At 43.6% G+C, this 18,608-nt stretch overlaps 1 protein-coding gene across 4 annotated transcripts in view; it reads right to left on the bottom strand.

Moving 5' to 3' along the window:
- Window positions 1–18,608, bottom strand: part of PAFAH2 (platelet activating factor acetylhydrolase 2) — a 55,826-nt gene that overhangs the window by 23,408 nt on the left and 13,810 nt on the right. For 3 of the 4 annotated variants that reach the window (XR_005558402.1, XR_005558401.1, XR_005558403.1), the window contains exons 3-10: window positions 15,294–15,390; window positions 12,507–12,575; window positions 11,365–11,506; window positions 10,013–10,126; window positions 7,035–7,126; window positions 6,479–6,649; window positions 4,708–4,856; window positions 2,480–2,863 (exon numbers count right to left, since the gene is read on the bottom strand). Coding sequence is in view for 1 of the 4 variants with exons in the window: in XM_039357250.1 (XP_039213184.1) it covers window positions 2,769–2,863; window positions 4,708–4,856; window positions 6,479–6,649; window positions 7,035–7,126; window positions 10,013–10,126; window positions 11,365–11,506; window positions 12,507–12,575; window positions 15,294–15,390 (929 nt within the window). In the remaining 3 variants the exon portion in view is untranslated. Of the gene's footprint in view, window positions 1–1,487; window positions 2,864–4,707; window positions 4,857–6,478; window positions 6,650–7,034; window positions 7,127–10,012; window positions 10,127–11,364; window positions 11,507–12,506; window positions 12,576–15,293; window positions 15,391–18,608 lie in introns of those variants that run through there. The other variant, XM_039357250.1, reaches the window with a different exon arrangement.

Raw genomic sequence — 18,608 nt, 5'->3', positions numbered from 1 at the left:
AAATTTTGAAAATAAATAAATAAAAAAATAAAATAAAAAAGACTTGTGGACTTCAACTCCCAGAATTCCTCAGCCAGCAAAGCAAAGCTGGATGAGGAATTCTGGGAGTTGAAGTCCACAAGTCTTAAAGTTGCCAAGGTTGAGAACCCCTGATCTAGATGGTTGGGAATTCTGGGAGTTGAAGTCCACAAAAATTTATTATATTTATTGCCCTGGCTGGACATCCCTGCTCTACAGTATGTCAGTGGCTGGACGGGCTGTGGAAAGACTCAATCTGTTCAGCAAGGGCCAGCCAGGATGATATAAGCTCCTTGATCATGGGCAACAGAGCAGACTCTGCCTTCCTGTTCCTTTCTTATCCCCAAGGATTGTCCACAGAGGCCCACAGCAATTATTGCTGCTACACTGCAGCCGTCACAGCAGCTGTGAAGGCACCCAAACAGATCCTGATGGATTCCCACTGCTGGAAGAAATGCGCGCTCTTTCTCTCTCCTTAATGCTTAGAACTCCAACTTTCTTGCCAAGAATAGTTTGGGGTACAGCCTAAGACCTCCAGGGGTTCTTCTGAGGGTAGCAATAGCTCTAGGTCAGTGGTTCTCAACCTTGGCAACTTTAAGACTTGTGGACTTCAACTCCCAGAAGTCCTCAGCCAGCTTTGCTGGGAGATGAAGTCCACAAGTCTTAAAGTTGCCAAGTTCGAGAACCCCTGACCTAGGTGGACAATCAATTGGAATTTTGTGTCTTCCATTTTAATATTTTGGAATTAACTGTGTAGCAGCATTCAAATCTTATGTTTAAAAAAATAACAGCAGCCTGCTTGGGTGAGCAGGATACGAATAAGGTGGGATGTGTATCATCTAAGGTGTAAAAATGGAATTGCAGTTGTACTGTAAATGTAGATTACATCAAAGAGGCTGAGAATTTACCAAGTATAGGTAGTTCTCGATTTACAATCAGCCTTTGTCTGAAGTTACAATGGCACTGAAAAAAGTGGCTTGTGACCAGTCCTTACACTTATGATTGTTGCAGCATCCCCATTGTCACATGATCAAAGTTTGGGTACTTGGTAACCAGAAAGCATTTATGAAAGCTGCAGTGTCTCAGCCTCATGTGATCATCTGCAACTTCTCAGCTCACTTCTGACAGGCAAGGTCAACGGAGGAAGCTGGATTCGGTTAATGACCATGTGATTCATTTAACAACTGTGGTGATTCGCTTAACAACCAGGGCAAAAAGGGTTGTTAAATTGAGCACCACTCACTTAACTGCCTTGCTTAGCAAACAGAAATTCCGGTCCCAGTTACACTGGTAAGGCGAGGACTTCCTGTAGTAAATTCAATGAACTTAATGAGATAAACTTCTACATAGGTGAATGTAAGATTATGGGGTAAGTTATTATACTCTGCTCTCTCTATTTTGCCCACCAATTCATGCACACAAAACTACTTCCTTGATATGTTTTGAGCTGGTAATTAGTTTACTTTATGTCTTTTTTTTTTTTTAATCAAAGTCCCTCCTCTCTTTTTTATGAATGTAGGAAAGCTTTGCAGTGTTATGGATCTGTTCCATAAAGGGTCTTCAAAATCTATAATGGGCAGAATCCCAGTTCTGGTCTCAACCTTTTAAACCAGTGTTTCTCAACCTTGACAATTTTAAGGCATGTGGACTTCAACTCCCATTGCTGGCTGTGGAATTCTGGGAGTTGGTCCACATGCCTTAAAATCGTCAAGGTTGAGAAACACTGTTTTAAACTAACAATGTCTTTTGCTAGGATCATTCAGCAGATGTGCAAAGCAGCTGCATGATCCCAGGAAAAGATATGGCTGCTTTAAAGAACTGCAACGAAGCGCTACGTTTGTGCCCCAGTGATAGGGGAACCGCAAAGCAGACATTTTTCAGTAGACTCAGAAGGATTATAAATGATGTGAGATGTTTTCAGCTTAGCTACAAAACTCTAACAACTGTGACAATTTACCCCAGAGACTTTGCCCTGAAAAGCACAGGCCTAAAGTTCCTTAGCACCAGAGGCCTCTTTCTTCTCACCGCTATCATAAAGGTTTGTGATTCACAAAATGTCTGTCATAGCAAATCTGGTCTATCAGAAAACTTGCATTTAACAGAAGATTAAAGTTTTGATACTCAGACCTCCACATGATTAAGCTCTTGCTTCGTGTACATTCTTCGTGTACATTTTCTGCCACAATATCATTGGGTGAGTATATTCCTTCTTGCCTACCCTGACAAGGTAGTTGAAAAAGAAGGATCTTTTCAATCCAGCTTCATAGCTGTAATTAACAGCTTTAAACTATGGTAGGTCTTCCTTTTCTAGTTTTCGGAACACAAGTTGGAAAAGGATGCTATCAGGATAGCAGGCTGCAGATTCTAGGCAGTGAGTTTGTGGCTTTCCTGCTACATTTTACTTTAAAGTGCAAGGATTACACCCCCACCCACCCCAACATATTTCAATGTCTTCACTCACAATTAGGTCCATCCTTTTCTTAAAGGTCTTGCTGTAGTCCTGGTAGAAGGAGAGGCACATATAAGGTAACTCAAAATGTTTCTAAGCAGCAGATGCTTCCTAAAGAAGTGAAGCCTTCATAGTAGATCTCAGGAACATGTCCATCATCATGAAGAGCAATTCTGCAAAATGTCCAACATCTGAAGAGCAATTTTATATCAAGGATGCTTTGCATCCCTTCAAAGGGGGAAAAAAACAAAAACAAATCTAGACGATGCCCCAAAACAATATGGGGAGAGATATTTCTTGCCTAGAGGGTAGACTTTGCCAAGGGGCTATCTGGGACCACCGAGTTGCCTATGCCTTCCAGAAGATTATCCCATTGGTCAAAATCTTCTTTGAGTTCTAGATGAAAAAAAAAAAAAGGAAGAGTTATTGCATCAAGCAGCTGTGGTGCCAAGTTTTAAAGACTAGTGTCGCATTATGCAGTGAAATACAATAGGAGATAGAGCACCTTTTTCATCATGTGACCTATTTGGAATTTGAAGGCATCTTGTGATACTTTCTGGAAATAGCATGGAAGGATTTGCCCATTCATAAAAGAGTTACTGTACCATGCAAAGTAAGCACACCCAGTTAGGAGAAAGCCAACTGGTGAAATGATGGTACTTTGCTCAATAGTAGTAACTGTGAGAGGGATCTTAGTGGACAATCACTTAAATATGAGCCAGCAATGTGCTGCTGCAGCTGCCAAAAAAGCCAATGCAGTCTTAGGCTGCATTAACAGAGAGATAGAATCAAGATCATGTGAAGTGTCAGTATCACTTTATAATGCCTTAATAAGACTACAATTGGAATACTGCATCCAGTTTTGGCCATCACAATATAAAAAAATGCTGAAACTTTAGAAAGAGTGCAGAGAAGACAGACAAAGATGATTAGGGGACTGGAGGCTAAACCATATGAAGAATGGTTGCAGGAACCAGATATGTCTAATTTCTAATTTAATAGAAAGAAGGACGAGGGGGGACATGATAGCAGTGTTCCAATATCTCAGGGGCTGCCACAAAGAAGAGGGAGTCAAGCTATTCTCCAAAGCACCTAAAGGGAGGACAAGAAGCAACGGATGGAAACTAATCAAGGAGTGAAGCAACCTAGAACTAAGGAGAAACTCCCTGACTGTTAGAACAATTAATCAGTGGAACAACTTGCCTCCAGAAGTTGCAGGTGTTCCAACACGGGAAGTTTTTAAGAAGAGATTGGATGGCTATTTAACTGAAATGGTGTAAGGTTTTGTGCAGGGGGTTGGACTAGAACAGGGCTTTTTAACCTTTTCACCCATTGTACCACTTTTAGGATATGGCAATATCTGAGTACCACAAGTCACCTAGCAAGGTGTCAAAAACTTGATGATCCTCCCCCCAAAAAAGGAAAAAAGTGATGAAGTATAGGTAATCCTCGACTTACAACAGTTTGCTTAGTGACTGTTCGAAGTTACAATGGCACTGAAAAAAGTGCCCCCAAGCCACAGCCGAGCAAGACACCTGCCTGCCCGCCCGGCGGCACTCTTCCTCCTGTCTAAGGTTTTCATTGTTGTGAGCATTTCTGTTGAGGATTGGCAGCAGGAGTGGGGTGGGGTGGAGGATGTTTGGTTTTTATTCCCCCCATCTGCTGGGACACTGTGACTGTCATAAATATGAATCAGTTGCCAAGCATCTGAATGTAAATCACAAGACCCTGGAGATGCTGCAACATTCCAGCTGATCGGCACTTCTTCTGGGCTCAGGAGAAGCACCAGCAGGATCAGTGCCGCTTTACAGCTGATCGGTGCTTCTTCTGGGCTCAGCAGAAGCGTCAGGATCAGCGCTGAGCTCCAGCTGGAGCCTGGCACTGATCCTGGCGCTTCCACTGAGCCCTGACAGCCCTGCTGCTCCAGCCCCCCTCGCTCAGGCTTGTGCGGTGCTGCCACTAGTTCAGGCCCTTCCCCCCCCCACTGCCACTTTTCTAGGATGGTCGTGTACCATCTGCCAGGTGCCAATGTACCACAGGTGGTACCCGTACCACTGGTTGAAAAGCCCTGGACTAGAAGACCTCAAGGTACCTTCCAACTCTGTTATTCTGAAATTGACTCTTCTCAGTCCGCACCCACTAATGTAGTTTGATTTTCCCTTTTATCTGATGGGTGTCTTGTTCTTTATAGGATGATGTCTCTTTTAGAGGAGGAAACAACTTTCATGATATTGACTTACGGAGATGCTTTTGTAGGAAAGCAAGAGCAGCCTGGTTGGTGATATTCAGACCTTCGTAGGGATCCGTGGTGCCCCTTGTTTTGTAGACCCGGTTGACAAGGTTCCCGGCAAGGAAGGTGAAATCTGTCTGACTCTGGTGGACGGTACCCCTAGGGGGGGAAAGTATATCAACATTAAAAGTGAATCACTGAGAAGAACAGGATCCAAAATGGATCCCCTAGTCCAGGGGTAGGCAACCTTGGCTCTTTTATGACTCGTGGACTTCAACTCCCAGAATTCCTGAGCCAGCATGGCTCAGCTTGGAAACCTCTCCCTTTCCCCTCAGCATGGCTGGCTTAAGAATTCTGGGAGTTGAAGTCCATGAGTCATAAAAGAGCCATGGTTTCCTACCCCTGCCCAAATGCCTGAATTTTGATCATGTGATCGTGAGGAAAAAATATTTAAATATTTAAACCAGGGGTCTTCAAACTTGGCCCTTTTATGACTTGTGGACTTCAACTCCCAGAATTCCTGAGGCAGCATGGCTCAGATTGGAAGTCTCTCCCTTTCCCCTCAGCATGGCTGGCTCAGGAATTCTGGGAGTTGAAGTCCACGAGTCATAAAAGAGCCAAGGTTGCCTAGCCCTGCCCTAGTCCAAAGACGGGACATCTCCCAGATTTAGCAATTAAAAAGGTCATTTCAACGTCTGATGAGAAAGCCTAGGCAATTAAAGAACACACAGTAGGCAATTTCGACTTTCAAAAGATATTGTGAAATGCAGTGGCTTGAAAGAGGACGTAACCATCTGAAATGTCCAACTACTCTCTAATCTCAGCATGAAACTCCCAGGTTTGAAGTTACTGTAGCTTCCAAGAGTTTGCCTTGGAGAGCAATGGAGGGATACTGCCTTATGTTCATTCCTGAGGCTTTGTGAAACAAAGGAAAACACCACAGTAGTAACAGACATCCCTTCCGCCATGCTAGGAGTAGAGTTCTTTGGGGATGAGGGAGAGATTAGACAAAACCCTGATTGAGCAGAGCTTAAAGGGGAAAAAAAGCGAAGCAGTGTGTTTTTCTCCTCTTCACACAACCATCCATTGTCTTCAGATGAAGGAACACTACTGGGGATTTTTGGACATACTTATTTAGCAAAAATCTTCTTCAAAAATCAGCCAAAAAAGCTTTGCCAGTACTATTTTAAGAAGCAGACCTGATGCTGCCTTTGCGTTCCTGGCTGAAATGAGCGTCAAAAACTGTTCTACAAGAGTGTCATCTTTCAACACCAGCACGGGGAGGGGAAACACACACACACACACACACACACACACACACACACAACCATCTGGTAATGTCTCCCTTTCAAAGGTTCTCTGTTTTAAGGGGCTAGTTTTGCATTCATTTCACCTCCTGAGACAAATGGATTCTGATTTTGTGCTAGGTCAAATCCCAAATGAATTTTATACGACTTATCCAAAAAGTGGCTATCTTACAAGGGTGCAACCCTGTTTGCTTTGCTAATCCACGCTGTTCTTTGTTGTTTACCGTCTTTTTCTTACAGATCCCCCCTCTTTTATTCCCCTAAATGGTCCTTCCCTCTTTTCATTTCAGATCCCACCTTATTTTTAACCTCCCCCTTCCCCCCCCCAATTCCATGTGTTACATCTTCTTAGACTGCAAGCCTGCAGGGAGAGACTGTGTGTCTAATCTGTGAATGACACCTCCTCTCATTGTGCATTCTCCACTACTATGGCAAAGGCGTTGTTGATCACCGTTGGAGACTGTGCAGACTCACAGGATTGTAATAATCTTGCTGTCACTGCTGGTGGTGCTGATTTTTTTCATCTTGGCCACGCTCTCTGCAGTCTGGAATGATTCTGTGTTGATAAACAGCACCGGCTTGGTCACTTTCGGGTAAACAGAGTTCTCCAAAGGGAACATCCATGCGTCAAGGGCAACTGCGCATCTACAGGAGGAAAATAAGCGCAGGGCACTTAGTGAAGCAGGAGACAAAAACCCTTGGCTTCCCACATAGCAATGGCACTTAGACTTATATACTACTCCATAACGTTTTACAGCCCTCTCCTAGCAGTTTACAGTGTCAGCATATTTGCCCCTAACAATCTGGGTCCTCAATTTACCAATCTTGGAAGGATGGAAGGCTGAGTCAACCTGGAGTCGGTCAGGATTGAACTGCTGGCTGTGAGCTAGCCTGCAATACTGCATCCTAACCACTGTGCCACCACGGTGCCTTTGTTTGTCATTTGTTATCAATAAACTCTTTGAGGTTGCAGTTTTCTTTAAAAAAATGAAGAAGAAATTCCTTTAAAGCAGTTTTGGAAGATACTCACTTAAACTGGGTTTCTTTGACCAGAGAGAGCACGGCTGTCGCGCCTCCAAAAGAGTGGCCCATGACAGCGGCTTTGGTCAGATCCACATTGTCCTGCAAGAGATGGAGTGAGACACTTAAGGAAGCCAGCTCATTAATGCCATGACCCAAGAATCTCCAAAGACTCCAGGGATGGCGATAAAACCATTCTGCTACTGGGAACTGCAGCTCACAGGAAGCCCGCCAGCTGTTCAATAAAGGTAGTCCTCAACTTACGATAGGTTGCTTAGCAATTCTATGCCTGAAAAGGGGAATTAAAGCCCAGATCTGATGTTCCAATAGTTCCCCCCACCTCCCCAGTTATGTGACTGTATTCAGTGCTCAGCAACATAACTGCATAATGGTATTTGCAGTATCCCACAGTTACGTGACTCTTTTACTACAGTTTTGTCAAAAACCTAAACTTGCTTCCTGTTTTCTGCCAATAGCATGCCCACAGTGAATCACTGGTTCACTTAACAACTGCTATGTTTGCTTAATGACTGCCGCAAAAAAAAGTCTTACAAAAAAATTGCACTTGACCAATATAAAAAAAAGCTGTTTTATGACTGTTACGACTTAAGGCTGTAGTGAGCAGCCTCTATAATGGTTGTAACAAGGACTACCTGTAATGAGGAATGTTGGGAACTGTAGTTAGGGAAACCCCAGACTGGGGATCAATTTACAAGAACAAGGGGAGATCTAGGAGTCTATCAATAAGAGACTCTCTCATTTTTATGGGAGAGAGAACTAAGGAGAAACTTCCTGACAGTTAGAGCAATTAATCAGTGGAACAACCTGCCTCCAGAAGCGGTGAATGCTCCAACATTGGAGGGTTTTAAGAAGAGACAGGATAGCCATTTGTCTGAATGATATAGGGTTTCCTGCCTGAGCAGGGGGTTGGACTTGATGACCTCCAAGGTCCCTTCCAATTTTATGATGATGATGATGATGAACCATTATATTCCCAACCCATTTCAATCTTCCCACAGGAAAAATTCAGAGAATTATACTACCAAAATTCTGGAAGGCATCAGGTTGGTGAAGGCTAAAGCACATCTTCCAGCTGTCAATACTGCCCTAATAATAATTTCTGGTGCTTAGTTTATAGTAATACACAATGGCTTTATGCCCATTTACGTGCACACATACAGAGGTATATACAGATTCCAAGCCAAAGTTCAAAACGCTGTCTTTAAAATTCTTTTATCTTCACTCTTTCTTTTAGAAATTATAGTTTATTGCCTTAGGGCTATCTGAGCTTGGTAGTTTGCTTGCAGACGTTTCATAACCAGGTATAACAACATCACTTACCTCGTTGGGTAAGGAAACATCTGCAAGCAAACCACCAAACTCAGTTCAACCCTGAGCTACAGATATTCTCTTCTATCATCGTCGTCATCATCATCATCACCACCATCATCAATTTCGGTTCAGTTCTCATATACTTTCAATGTGCACAAGATGGGCTGGCTTTCTATGAGATCACCAGGTCCTAATCCCCCTGGTGGCTGACTGAAATCACAGGGATTCCTTTGGGAATGAGAGACAAGGCAGTTGCAACCTCTGGTTTGGATTTATAAACTGGGGGACTGCAGGGCAAGGGGGAGGTAAGCCCCTAAGCTCCTTCTTTGCCAAAAAGGTAGGCAAGTCAGCTTCAAAACAAAAGCAAGGTGTCTCAAATACTCAGGAAAACACATTTCAGGTACAAGACAGAAAAAGCATTGATACAATAAAACAGGGGTCCCCAATTCCTGGTCCGTGGACCAGTACCGGGCCACGGCATGCCAGCAAATGGGCCGCACAAACAAGCAAAGCCCCATCTGCGAGATGCAGGAAGCACACAAAACCACGCACCCTTCAGTCCGTGGAAAAAACTCTCTCCATGGAACCGGTCCCTGGTGCCCAAAAGGTTGGGGACCTCCGCAATAAAAGATAAAGGCCACTCTTTTCAAGCCAGCAAAGTCCACATTTTGGACAGAGAGGACCACTGGTTTGAAAGAGGGGTCCAAGAGGCCATCTATGTCAAAACTGAACAGCCTTCTCTCAACAGACGGGGAGGGATATGATATCATCTATCTCCTGTCTACAACACAGTCCTTTCGGCAGCTCCAAGAAGGCTCCACACCCATTTGCATTATTCAGGTGATCTTAAGGACACAGCTAAACCTCCAAATGGCCTCAACGACTCTCTAAAATTATGGAAATGACCTGCAAGGAGTATCAATCCTTCCATTCCCCACCATCCATGTAGTAATCAGTCCTTAGTCATTGAAGGGTGCAAAGAAATGGCCACCTTCTACGCAGCCTTTATTTGTTTTTATAGGGTTTTACAAAGAGCAAAAGATACTGCATGGCAATAACATTTCATTGGCTAAAATCCTTTACCAATCCTCAAGAGTAAAAAGCTAGAGGCCATAAACAGGGAAACTTGTTGTTCACCAGCCAGCGTTATCAAACTGGCAAGGTCACACAGACCTGCGCACTTTCACGTCACTATGGTGATGTGAGGGGGGGGAGACGATAGATGCAGAGCAAAGATACAAGCGTTGGGGGGCAGTTTTCCGCACACGACTTTCGCCTATCTCTCACCTCTACACATCCAGTCAGAGCTGAAGGAGCTTCTTGGATGAGAAGCGAAACATCTTCAAAGAAAAACAAGAAAGTCCAGTTGCCTCTTGAAAAAGCACCTTTGGGACAACCAGGACCTGGATGATGGAGAATCTCCAATTCATTCATACAACAGTGTTTAATCTTGACAGACCGTTTCCAAAATTCTTTCCCCTAAGAAAGACTTCTGCTGTGTTGACGGGTGGGTGGGTGAGTGGGAGGTCCAACAGGCCCATCTTTCAAAAATAGCATTGCACCCGGGTGACACGAGTTCCATCTCTTTTCTACATTCATCTCAATACTGTGCCCGTGTTCTAAAGGGGCGAAGCATGTGGAGGGCAACATATTTACCTTCAGTGTAGAGAGGTCAAAATCTGTGTGAAGGAGGTTTGCAACGGCCTTGCCACTGTTGATACTTTGCATCAGCTTGAGTCCCCGTTTGCACTCGTTTGCTCTTTGGTGGAGCTGCAATGAAAAAAGATTTAGAATTGAACAGATGAATAGAATAGAATCTGGAAGGGACCTTGGAGGTCTTCTATCTAGTCCAGCCCCCTGCTCAAGCAGGAGAACCTATACCATTTCAGACAGGTGATTGTCCAGTCTGTAAGGACCCACCCCACTTTACATCTTAAGAAGACAGAACTCTTGGAATATCTCTTCCAACAGAGATGGTTGCAGGCATTCTAGACAGGACTTGAGGGCCCAACCCCTACCACTCAAGGTTTTAAGTGTTCCCAAGCAGCCCCCACCCACCATCCTTCCAGCGACAATCCCAGGCGTTACATTTCCACCCCCTTTTCCTCTCAACCCGCAGAAGGGAGACTTCAGAGAGTAGTAGATGAAAGCTGATGGCCACATTGTTATGGTCAGTCCTCTTGGTGAGATCCACATTCAGTCCCTTTGAAGTTTTAATGAAGGAAGTGAGAGCCATAAAATCCCTTTGCTCATCCCCCTTCTCCTTCGTAGTACGACAGAATCCAGAGAAGGCAGAAATGGGGTTTTCCATAGTCGATAACTAGAAATGAAATATAATTGGATTCTGACACAGTCTTTTCTTTAAAAACTCCAGTGATGGAGTGCCCACGATTTCTGGGGGTAAAGTTGTTCCACTGGTTGATTGTTCTCATTCTCAGGAAATTTCTCCTTAATTCCAGGTTGCTTCTCTCCTTGATCAGTTTCCAACCATTGTTTCTCGTCCTTTCCTCTGGTGCTTTGGTAAACAACCTGGCCCCCTTTGCCTTGTGGCAGCCCCTTAGATACTAAAACACTGCTATCATGTCTCCCCTATTTCTTCTTTTCTTTAGACTAACCAAACCCAAGTCCTGCAAGCGGTTCTTCCTATGTTTTAGTCTCCAGGCCTTTGACCATCTTTGCTGCTCTTCTCTGAATTTCTTCCAAACTCTCAACATCTTTTTTGTGATTTGGTGACCAAAATTGGCTGCAGTCTTCCAGGTGTGGTCTTACTAGGGCTTTGTAAAGCAGTACTAGTATTTTGCATGATCTTGATTCTATGCCTCTGTTTATACAACCCAGGGTTGTCTTAGCTTTTTTGGTTGCATTACCCTTTTGTTCCTCAACGGTCTCTCTTACACACACAGGGTTAAGCCCAACAGGATGCAGAGAGAGATCAGATTAACTGAAGTTTGTGATATTCAAGGCCACCTTAAGAAGCTTATCTGGCTGAGATAGTCAAGATGAAATACCTGTGGGTTCCGAAAATGAAATTCCTTCTGCTCTCTGGGTACCCTACGGTAAGTGAGCCATTCTTCATTCATCTGAGCCTCAGGCAGACCTGGTGCTTCCGGATCCGGTTTGCAAAAATACGTAGCAGAAGCTGATCGGTCTCTGTAAAGAGCAGATACCTTGAGCATCAGTGTGGGGCAAGACCAGATGGGAAAGCAAAGAAGGAAAGGATTCTCCTTCAGTTCCTCTCCTTTTTCAAAACGCCTGCCTGAAGTCAAAAAAGTTTCAATGTGTGATTAAAATCTCTACTCGGTTTTCCTTGGGCTCTATGTGACAATACTTTCCTGGAAAGGAGGGTGATCTAATCTTAGCTTCATGATGCTGTAATTCTGAAATCAAAGAACAACTCAAGAAAGGATTTCTGGAACTTGTATCCAAGCCTAGTACCCATAGATAGGGTAATTAATTAAATTACTGAACATAAATGAGTTGAGCTTCATTACTGATTGATCCCAGCTCCCCTCTTCCTCATTTATTGATTGATTTGATTTTTATTCTGCCTTTATTACTGTAAAAGTCGCTTAAGGCAGCGAACGTACATCCTTCCTATTATGAAACTACAAGAACGATTTCTTGAAAATGATGGCCATTACTATCAAGAAGCAGAATGTTAGGATAGGGATAGATAGTTCCCAGAGACCGGTGAGGTCCCACAGATTGGGCCTCCTTCAGGTCCCGTTGGCCAGACAATGTCGGCTGGCGGGCCTTCGGGGAAGGGCCTTTTCTGTGGTGGCTCCGGCGTGGTGGAATCAACTTCCCCCTGAGATTCGAACTACTCCCACCTTGCCGGCCTTCAAGAAAGCCATTAAAACTCTCCTGTTCCGGCAGGTCTGGGGTTGATGTCCCCGGGGGGGGGGGGCGGGGCACAATTGGGACATGTTGTATGAATGCACTCATTTTTATTGTTATATTTATTGTTTTAATTTTGTACGCCACCCTGGGTCCCTAGGGATTGGGCAGCATATTTAATTTTATTAATAAATAAAATAAATAAATAAAATAAATAGATGCATCAAAGGCATATTTTCTTTAAAAAAACAAACAAACCATAAATACATGAATCTAATCTTAAAATGTCTTCTCTCAAGGGGTTCAATCTCACCTGTGTTCAAGCGCCATCACCAAAAAGCCCCGAGAAGCCATCTCAATGCAGATGGCTGAGTACACGGTTCTGAAAATTGAAGGAGAAAGCAGATAATTAAAACTGAGGCATGCGACTTCTTTTAAATCGTTTGGTACTGAAACAAACCCATCAGCAAAGATGAAGAAAAAACAACGGGGTAGTAGTGTCTGCAGCATTCGGTAACAAAAATCAAGATAGTACCGTATTTTCCGGCATATAAGACGACTTTCTAAATCCTGAAAATCTTCTCAAAAGTCGGGGGTCATCTTATACGCCGGAATATACAGGTATATATACAGGTAGCTGTTTTCTGAATTTAAAACCAATCTGCCCCCTAGTGGCCAGCCCTATTTTCTTTTACAGAAATACTAACAGGACAAAGCTTTCTAGCAGCAAAGGAATGGAGCTCCTATTGTGCTCATCTATAAACAAAATTCAATATTGTACTGTATTTTCTGGCGTATAAGACGACTTTCTAAACCCTGAAAATCTTCTCAAAAGTTGGGGGTCGTCTTATACGCTCAGTCGCCTTATACGCCGGAATATACGGTAATTGTGATGGTACAATTGAAGGACCACGTGGAGTTTAAAAGGATTATTGTTCCGTCAGCTCCAGGGTTCCAGATGTTTCTTGCAAATGTTTCCTGCTTAGGTATCCTCCAGCACTGTCTTTTTCAAACTTGGCAGCTTTAAGATATGTGTCCCTTTTTTCAGGAGGCAACTAGGACTTTCTTGTTTTTCTTTGAAGACTTTTCACTTCTCATCCAAGAAGCTTCTTCAGCTCTGACTGGATGGTGGGGATGAGAAGCGAAATGTCTTCAAAGAAAAACAAGAAAGTCAGAGCTGAAGAAGCTTCTTGGATGAGAAGCGAAGTGTCTTCAAAGAAAAACAAGGAAGTCCAGTTGCCTTCTGAAAAAGCACCTTTGGGACAACTGTGACTTGGATGACCGAGAATCTCCATAGATCTTTCAGATATATGGACTTCAACTCCCAGAATTCCTTGAAGTCCACACATCTTAAAGTTGCCAAGTCTGAAAAACACTAGGCCAAGGGTAGGCAACCTTGACTCTTTTATGACTTGTGGACTTCAACTCCCAGAATTCTTTGAAGTCCACAAGTCTTAAAGTTGCCAAGTCTGAAAAACACTAGGTCAAGGGGTAGGCAACCTTGACTCTTTTATGACTTGGGGACTTCAACTCCCAGAATTCTTTGAAGTCCACAAATCTTAAAGTTGCCAAGTCTGAAAAACACTAGGTCAAGGGGTAGGCAACCTTGACTCTTTTATGACTTGGGGATTTCAACTCCCAGAATTCCTTGAAGTCCACACATCTTAAAGTTGCCAAGTCTGAAAAACACTAGGTCAAGGGATAGGCAACCTTGACTCTTTTATGACTTGTGGAGTTCAACTCCCAGAATTCCTGAGCCAGCCATGCATGGCTGGTTCAGGAATTCTGGGAGTTGAAGTCTACGAGTCATAAAAGAGCCAAGGTTGCCTACCCCTGCACTAGGTCTAAGCAAAATGAAAATACAAGTAGTTCTCAACTTATGACCACAATTGGGGGTGGGAACTTTTGTCATTAAGCGATATAGACATTGTGTGAGACACGCTAAATTTTATGGCTTTGTTGTCATGGTCATTAACTGAATCAAGGTCCCCCCACTGACTTTGCTTGTTGGGGAGGGTCCCTTTGAAAGGCTGCAAATGGGGATCGTGTGACCCTGGCACAGGTTACCCATTGTAAATACATTCTGGCAGCCGTGCACCTGAACTGTGATCACGTGACCACTGCAACCGTCTTAAGTATGAGGACTAATTGTAAGTCACTGTTTTTCAGCACCATCGAAACTGTGAAAAGCCATTAAAGGACCACTCGTACGGTACCAATTTTCAGCAAGAAAACTGGTCACCCACCCACTGGTCACTGCTGCCCAAATTTAGTGACAGTCAGAAAGCAGGTTTGGAAATGGCAAAAGAGAGAGAGCGAGAGAGCGAGAGAGAGGGGCAGGCTGGGGGGGGGGGCAGGCCAGTTTTACTATTATTGTTATTATTATTATTATTGTTGTTGTTGTTATCTCAAAAATTCTATTTCTGTATTGAACAGGGTGCTGTCTAGGTCAGTGATGGCAAACCTTTTAGAGACTGAGTGCCCCAAAACCGGCCCGCCCCCACTCCGCCCGCTCCTGCCCTGCTCCGCCCTCACCCCACCCACCCTCAGGACCATCCACAGCATGCCGCAGATCGCCCAGGCAGCTCTGCAGCACCATGGTGGCCACGCCCTTCACCCGCACCTTGCAGCATCATCTACTGCCCAGCTGCCATGTGCTTGGCTGTGCAGCTCCACACGGGCTGCACCCGGGGGTGACTCTTCTCCGGGGGGGCTGCTGGTGAGGAGGGGGCTATGGGGGAGGCGGGGCTGGGGTGACAGCTTGCGTGCCCACAGAGAGGGCTCCGACTGCCGCCTCTGGCACTAGTGCCATAGGTTCGCCACCACTGGTCAGTATTAGAATATAAAAATCATCACATTCACAATAATCTTATCAGAGTGCAATCATATACTAGGAAATAACAATCATATTATTAAAAATAGTATTTCCCACATTAACATTAATTGTATAACAATCAAAGTATTTACTAATCTGTTATAAATCTTCCTCACATAATCCACATTTTCTCATATTTCCAACTTTCTAACCTCTGTTTTTATTAGCTAACCATTCCTGGCCTTTCTGAACTGGTCGGTTTTCCACCCACTTGTACAAACTCACCGAAAGGCTCCTAGTCCATGGGAGAATATGATCAAGGGATACTTGTGGGAACTGGGTCGGAAAGGCGCATCCCAGCTTACAGGGATCTTACACGATCCTGTGAAAATGAAGAGCATATTTATTGATATACATAGGTAGTCCTCGACTTACGATCACAACCGAGCCCAAAATTTATGTTGTTAAGTGAGAAACTTGTTAAGTGAGCTTTACCCCATTTTATGACTTTTCTTGCCACATCTAGTTTAATGAAGAGAAGGACAAGGGGTGACAGGATAGCAGTGTTCCAATATCTCAGGGGCTGCCACAAAGAAGAGGGAATCAAGCTCTTCTCCAAAGTGCCTGAAGGCAGGACAAGAAGCAACGGAGGGAAACTAACCAAGGAGTGAAGCAACCTAGAACTAAGGAGAAACTCCCTGACTGTTAGAACAATTAACCAGTGGAACAACCTGCCTCCAGAAGCGGTGAATGCTCCAACACTGGAAGTTTTTAAGAAGAGACTGGACAGCCATTTGTCCGAAATGGTATAGGGTTTCCTGCCTGAGCAGGGGGTTGGACTAGATGACCTCCAAGGTTCCTTCCAACATTATTATTATTATTATTATTATTAGTTAAGTGAACCACTTCAGTGGTTAAATTAGTAACATGGTTTTTAAGTGAATCTGGCTTCCCCCATAGACCTTGCTTGTCAAAAGGTCAATAAAGGTGATCACATGACCCTGGGGCACTGCAACCGTCATAAGTATGAACCACTTGTCAAACATCCATATGTAAATCACATGACCCTGGGGATGCTGCAACCGTCAAAAGTGTGAAAAACGGTCCTACGTCACTTTTTTCAGTGCCGTTGTAACTTTGAATGGTCACTAAATGAACCGTGGTGAGGACCACCTGTATATGCTATTTCTTAACCACCCATCTCTCTCAGCAAAAAGTTACCAAAGACATTATTCACTCCCATGGGTTGTAAAAGTGTGACTTTATAACCCAGGCAGTTATTCAGAAATTTCAAACCCACTTCCCTCTCAAGATGATAAACGTGCTTGATTTTAGGAAGACATTGTTCTTTCAGTTTGAACCAGGCCTGGAAAGTACAGTTAGAAAAAAAGACTGTAGCTCAGTATGAACAAATTGAACTGTATAGTGCAGTGGTTCTCAACCTTTCTAATGCCGCGACCCCATAATACAGTTCCCCATGTTGTGGTGACCCCCAACCACTTATACATCACCAGGTGCCAGGGGCGTGGCCAAAGAAAAGGGGGAAAAAATGGCAAACTGCGTTGTTTGGCGACCCCCGTGAAATGGTCGTTCGACCCCAAATGGGGTCCCAACCCACAGGTTGAGAACCACTGGTATAGTGAAAAGACAAAAGAGTTGTAGAACTTAAAACTGGAAACCAGAAATATTTTTCTATCGGTTAGCAAAAATACTGCATTAGAGTTATGTGAATTACTTTGGCACACATGCTCAGAAGAGAAACAGAGGTATATACATATATAGATGCTCTTTAGATTTAAATAGTAAACGTGGTGCAGAATTAAGCTAATTCACTTCATTTAGAGGTAGTCCTCGACTTACAACAGTTCATTTAGTGACCGTTCAAAGTTACAATAGCACTGAAAAAAGGGACTTATGACCGTTTTTCACACTTATGACCGTTGCAGCATCCCCAGGGTCAGGTGATCAAAATTTGGATGTTTGGCAACTGACTCATATTTATGACGGTGGAGGGTGGAGCAGGAAAGTAGCTGAGGCCCTGATGATTGGACCTCTATTGCATTTAAACTGCATTTAAACTGCCCAGAACTTGCTGGGAAAAGCTACAATCTGTAAGTTAAAACAGAGGAGGGTGGAACAGGAAAGTAGCGGCCCGCGTGCCTAATGACCCGCAAATCATATAACTAGATATCAAAAACAGCAACAGTACATTCAGGGCAAGTACATCTGAGATTCCTTGTATCTCAGAATGTCTGGCTTAGTACAGTGCAACACTTGTTTTGCAGCTGTCTTTCACAGTACCCTTTTCAAACTTGGAAACTAATCTAAAGGACAGATTATCTATCTAGGGTCTGTAATCTGTGCTTTTCAGGCAGAAATTAGGTGTCCAGTTCAGCCCTTCTACTCTACTGAGCCTCCACGCTATCAGCCCCCTCTACCACAAAGATCCTGCACGAGAAGGGCAGTGTGGACAACCGTGGGATCTGGCAAGGTAAGAGCTGTGAACCATAAACACAAAGCTTTCACTGTGTCCCTGCACAACAGATATAGTGCCCTTGCTGACCTTAACAGGGACATTAAGGAGACAGGTAAAGGTATTTGTGATGATAACTCAAATAAGCAGGGGATTGTGGTCCAAGATGAAGAACTTGTTTTCGACAGGGAGAAGTGCGAATCAGGTATTATACACCAGTCATGCAAGAACAGAAAGGCATCCAAAAAGAGAAGCCACCTTCTGGTTGGTGATTCAATTATAAGGGATGTAAATTTAGGAAAGGACACAGAGGTTTCAAAAAGAGGTCAAGTGTCTTCCAGGTGCTACTGCCAGTAGGGACAAGAAGCGTATTTCTAAAATAGTCAAGAATGCCAGCAAGTACTGTGATGTGGAGGCTATTGTACATCTTGGCACTAATGATCTGTCCCAAAAAGATGTACTCTCTGTGCAGAATGATTCCCAGAGCTTGGGGCAGGAACTTAGCAGGATAGGCTGTAGTCTTACTTTTTCAGAAGTTTTACCAGTGTATAAGGAGCAAAATGGAAAAGGTCAGCGTATAGCAGAATTCAATATGTAGCTAAAGGAGTGGTGTAAAGGGGAAGGCTTTGGTTATATTAGTCACGATGTCTGTAGCTGGTCCAATGAAAAAATGTACAAAAGAGATGGTTTGCATCCATCAAAGAAAGGGACTGAGTTACTCAGCAATAAATTCACAGATTTTCTGGAGGAATATTTAAACTAAACAGCGGGGACAATGAGTTAATTGATACAGAACATCCCTGTCCCGGGCAATCTAAAAATTATAGGGCTATCAGTGCATGTAACATAGATGTGTGTGTGGACAAGAATATCAACCTTGCTGTCAAGCAAAATCAAGCTTTTAATAGTGAGTGCCACACAAAGTGCACTAACCAAATAGGTGGAAAGAAAATAGGGGAACTTAGGCACTACACAAGTTATGTAGAAAGTAAACATAGGGTCAGTCATAAAGGACTCAAATGTCTATACACCAATGCACAGAGTATGAATAGCAAACAGGATGAACTAGAAATTCAGGTTAATGATGGCAGATATGATATTGTTGCCAATATGGAAACATGGTGGGA

Source organism: Crotalus tigris, unplaced genomic scaffold (genome assembly GCF_016545835.1).
Source record: "Crotalus tigris isolate CLP2741 ecotype Arizona unplaced genomic scaffold, ASM1654583v1 scf7180000018884.865410, whole genome shotgun sequence".
In the NCBI taxonomy this organism is placed as follows: Eukaryota; Metazoa; Chordata; class Lepidosauria; order Squamata; family Viperidae; genus Crotalus; species Crotalus tigris.
Note: the sequence above shows the minus strand (reverse complement) of the source record. Positions and strands in the feature narration are given on the sequence as shown.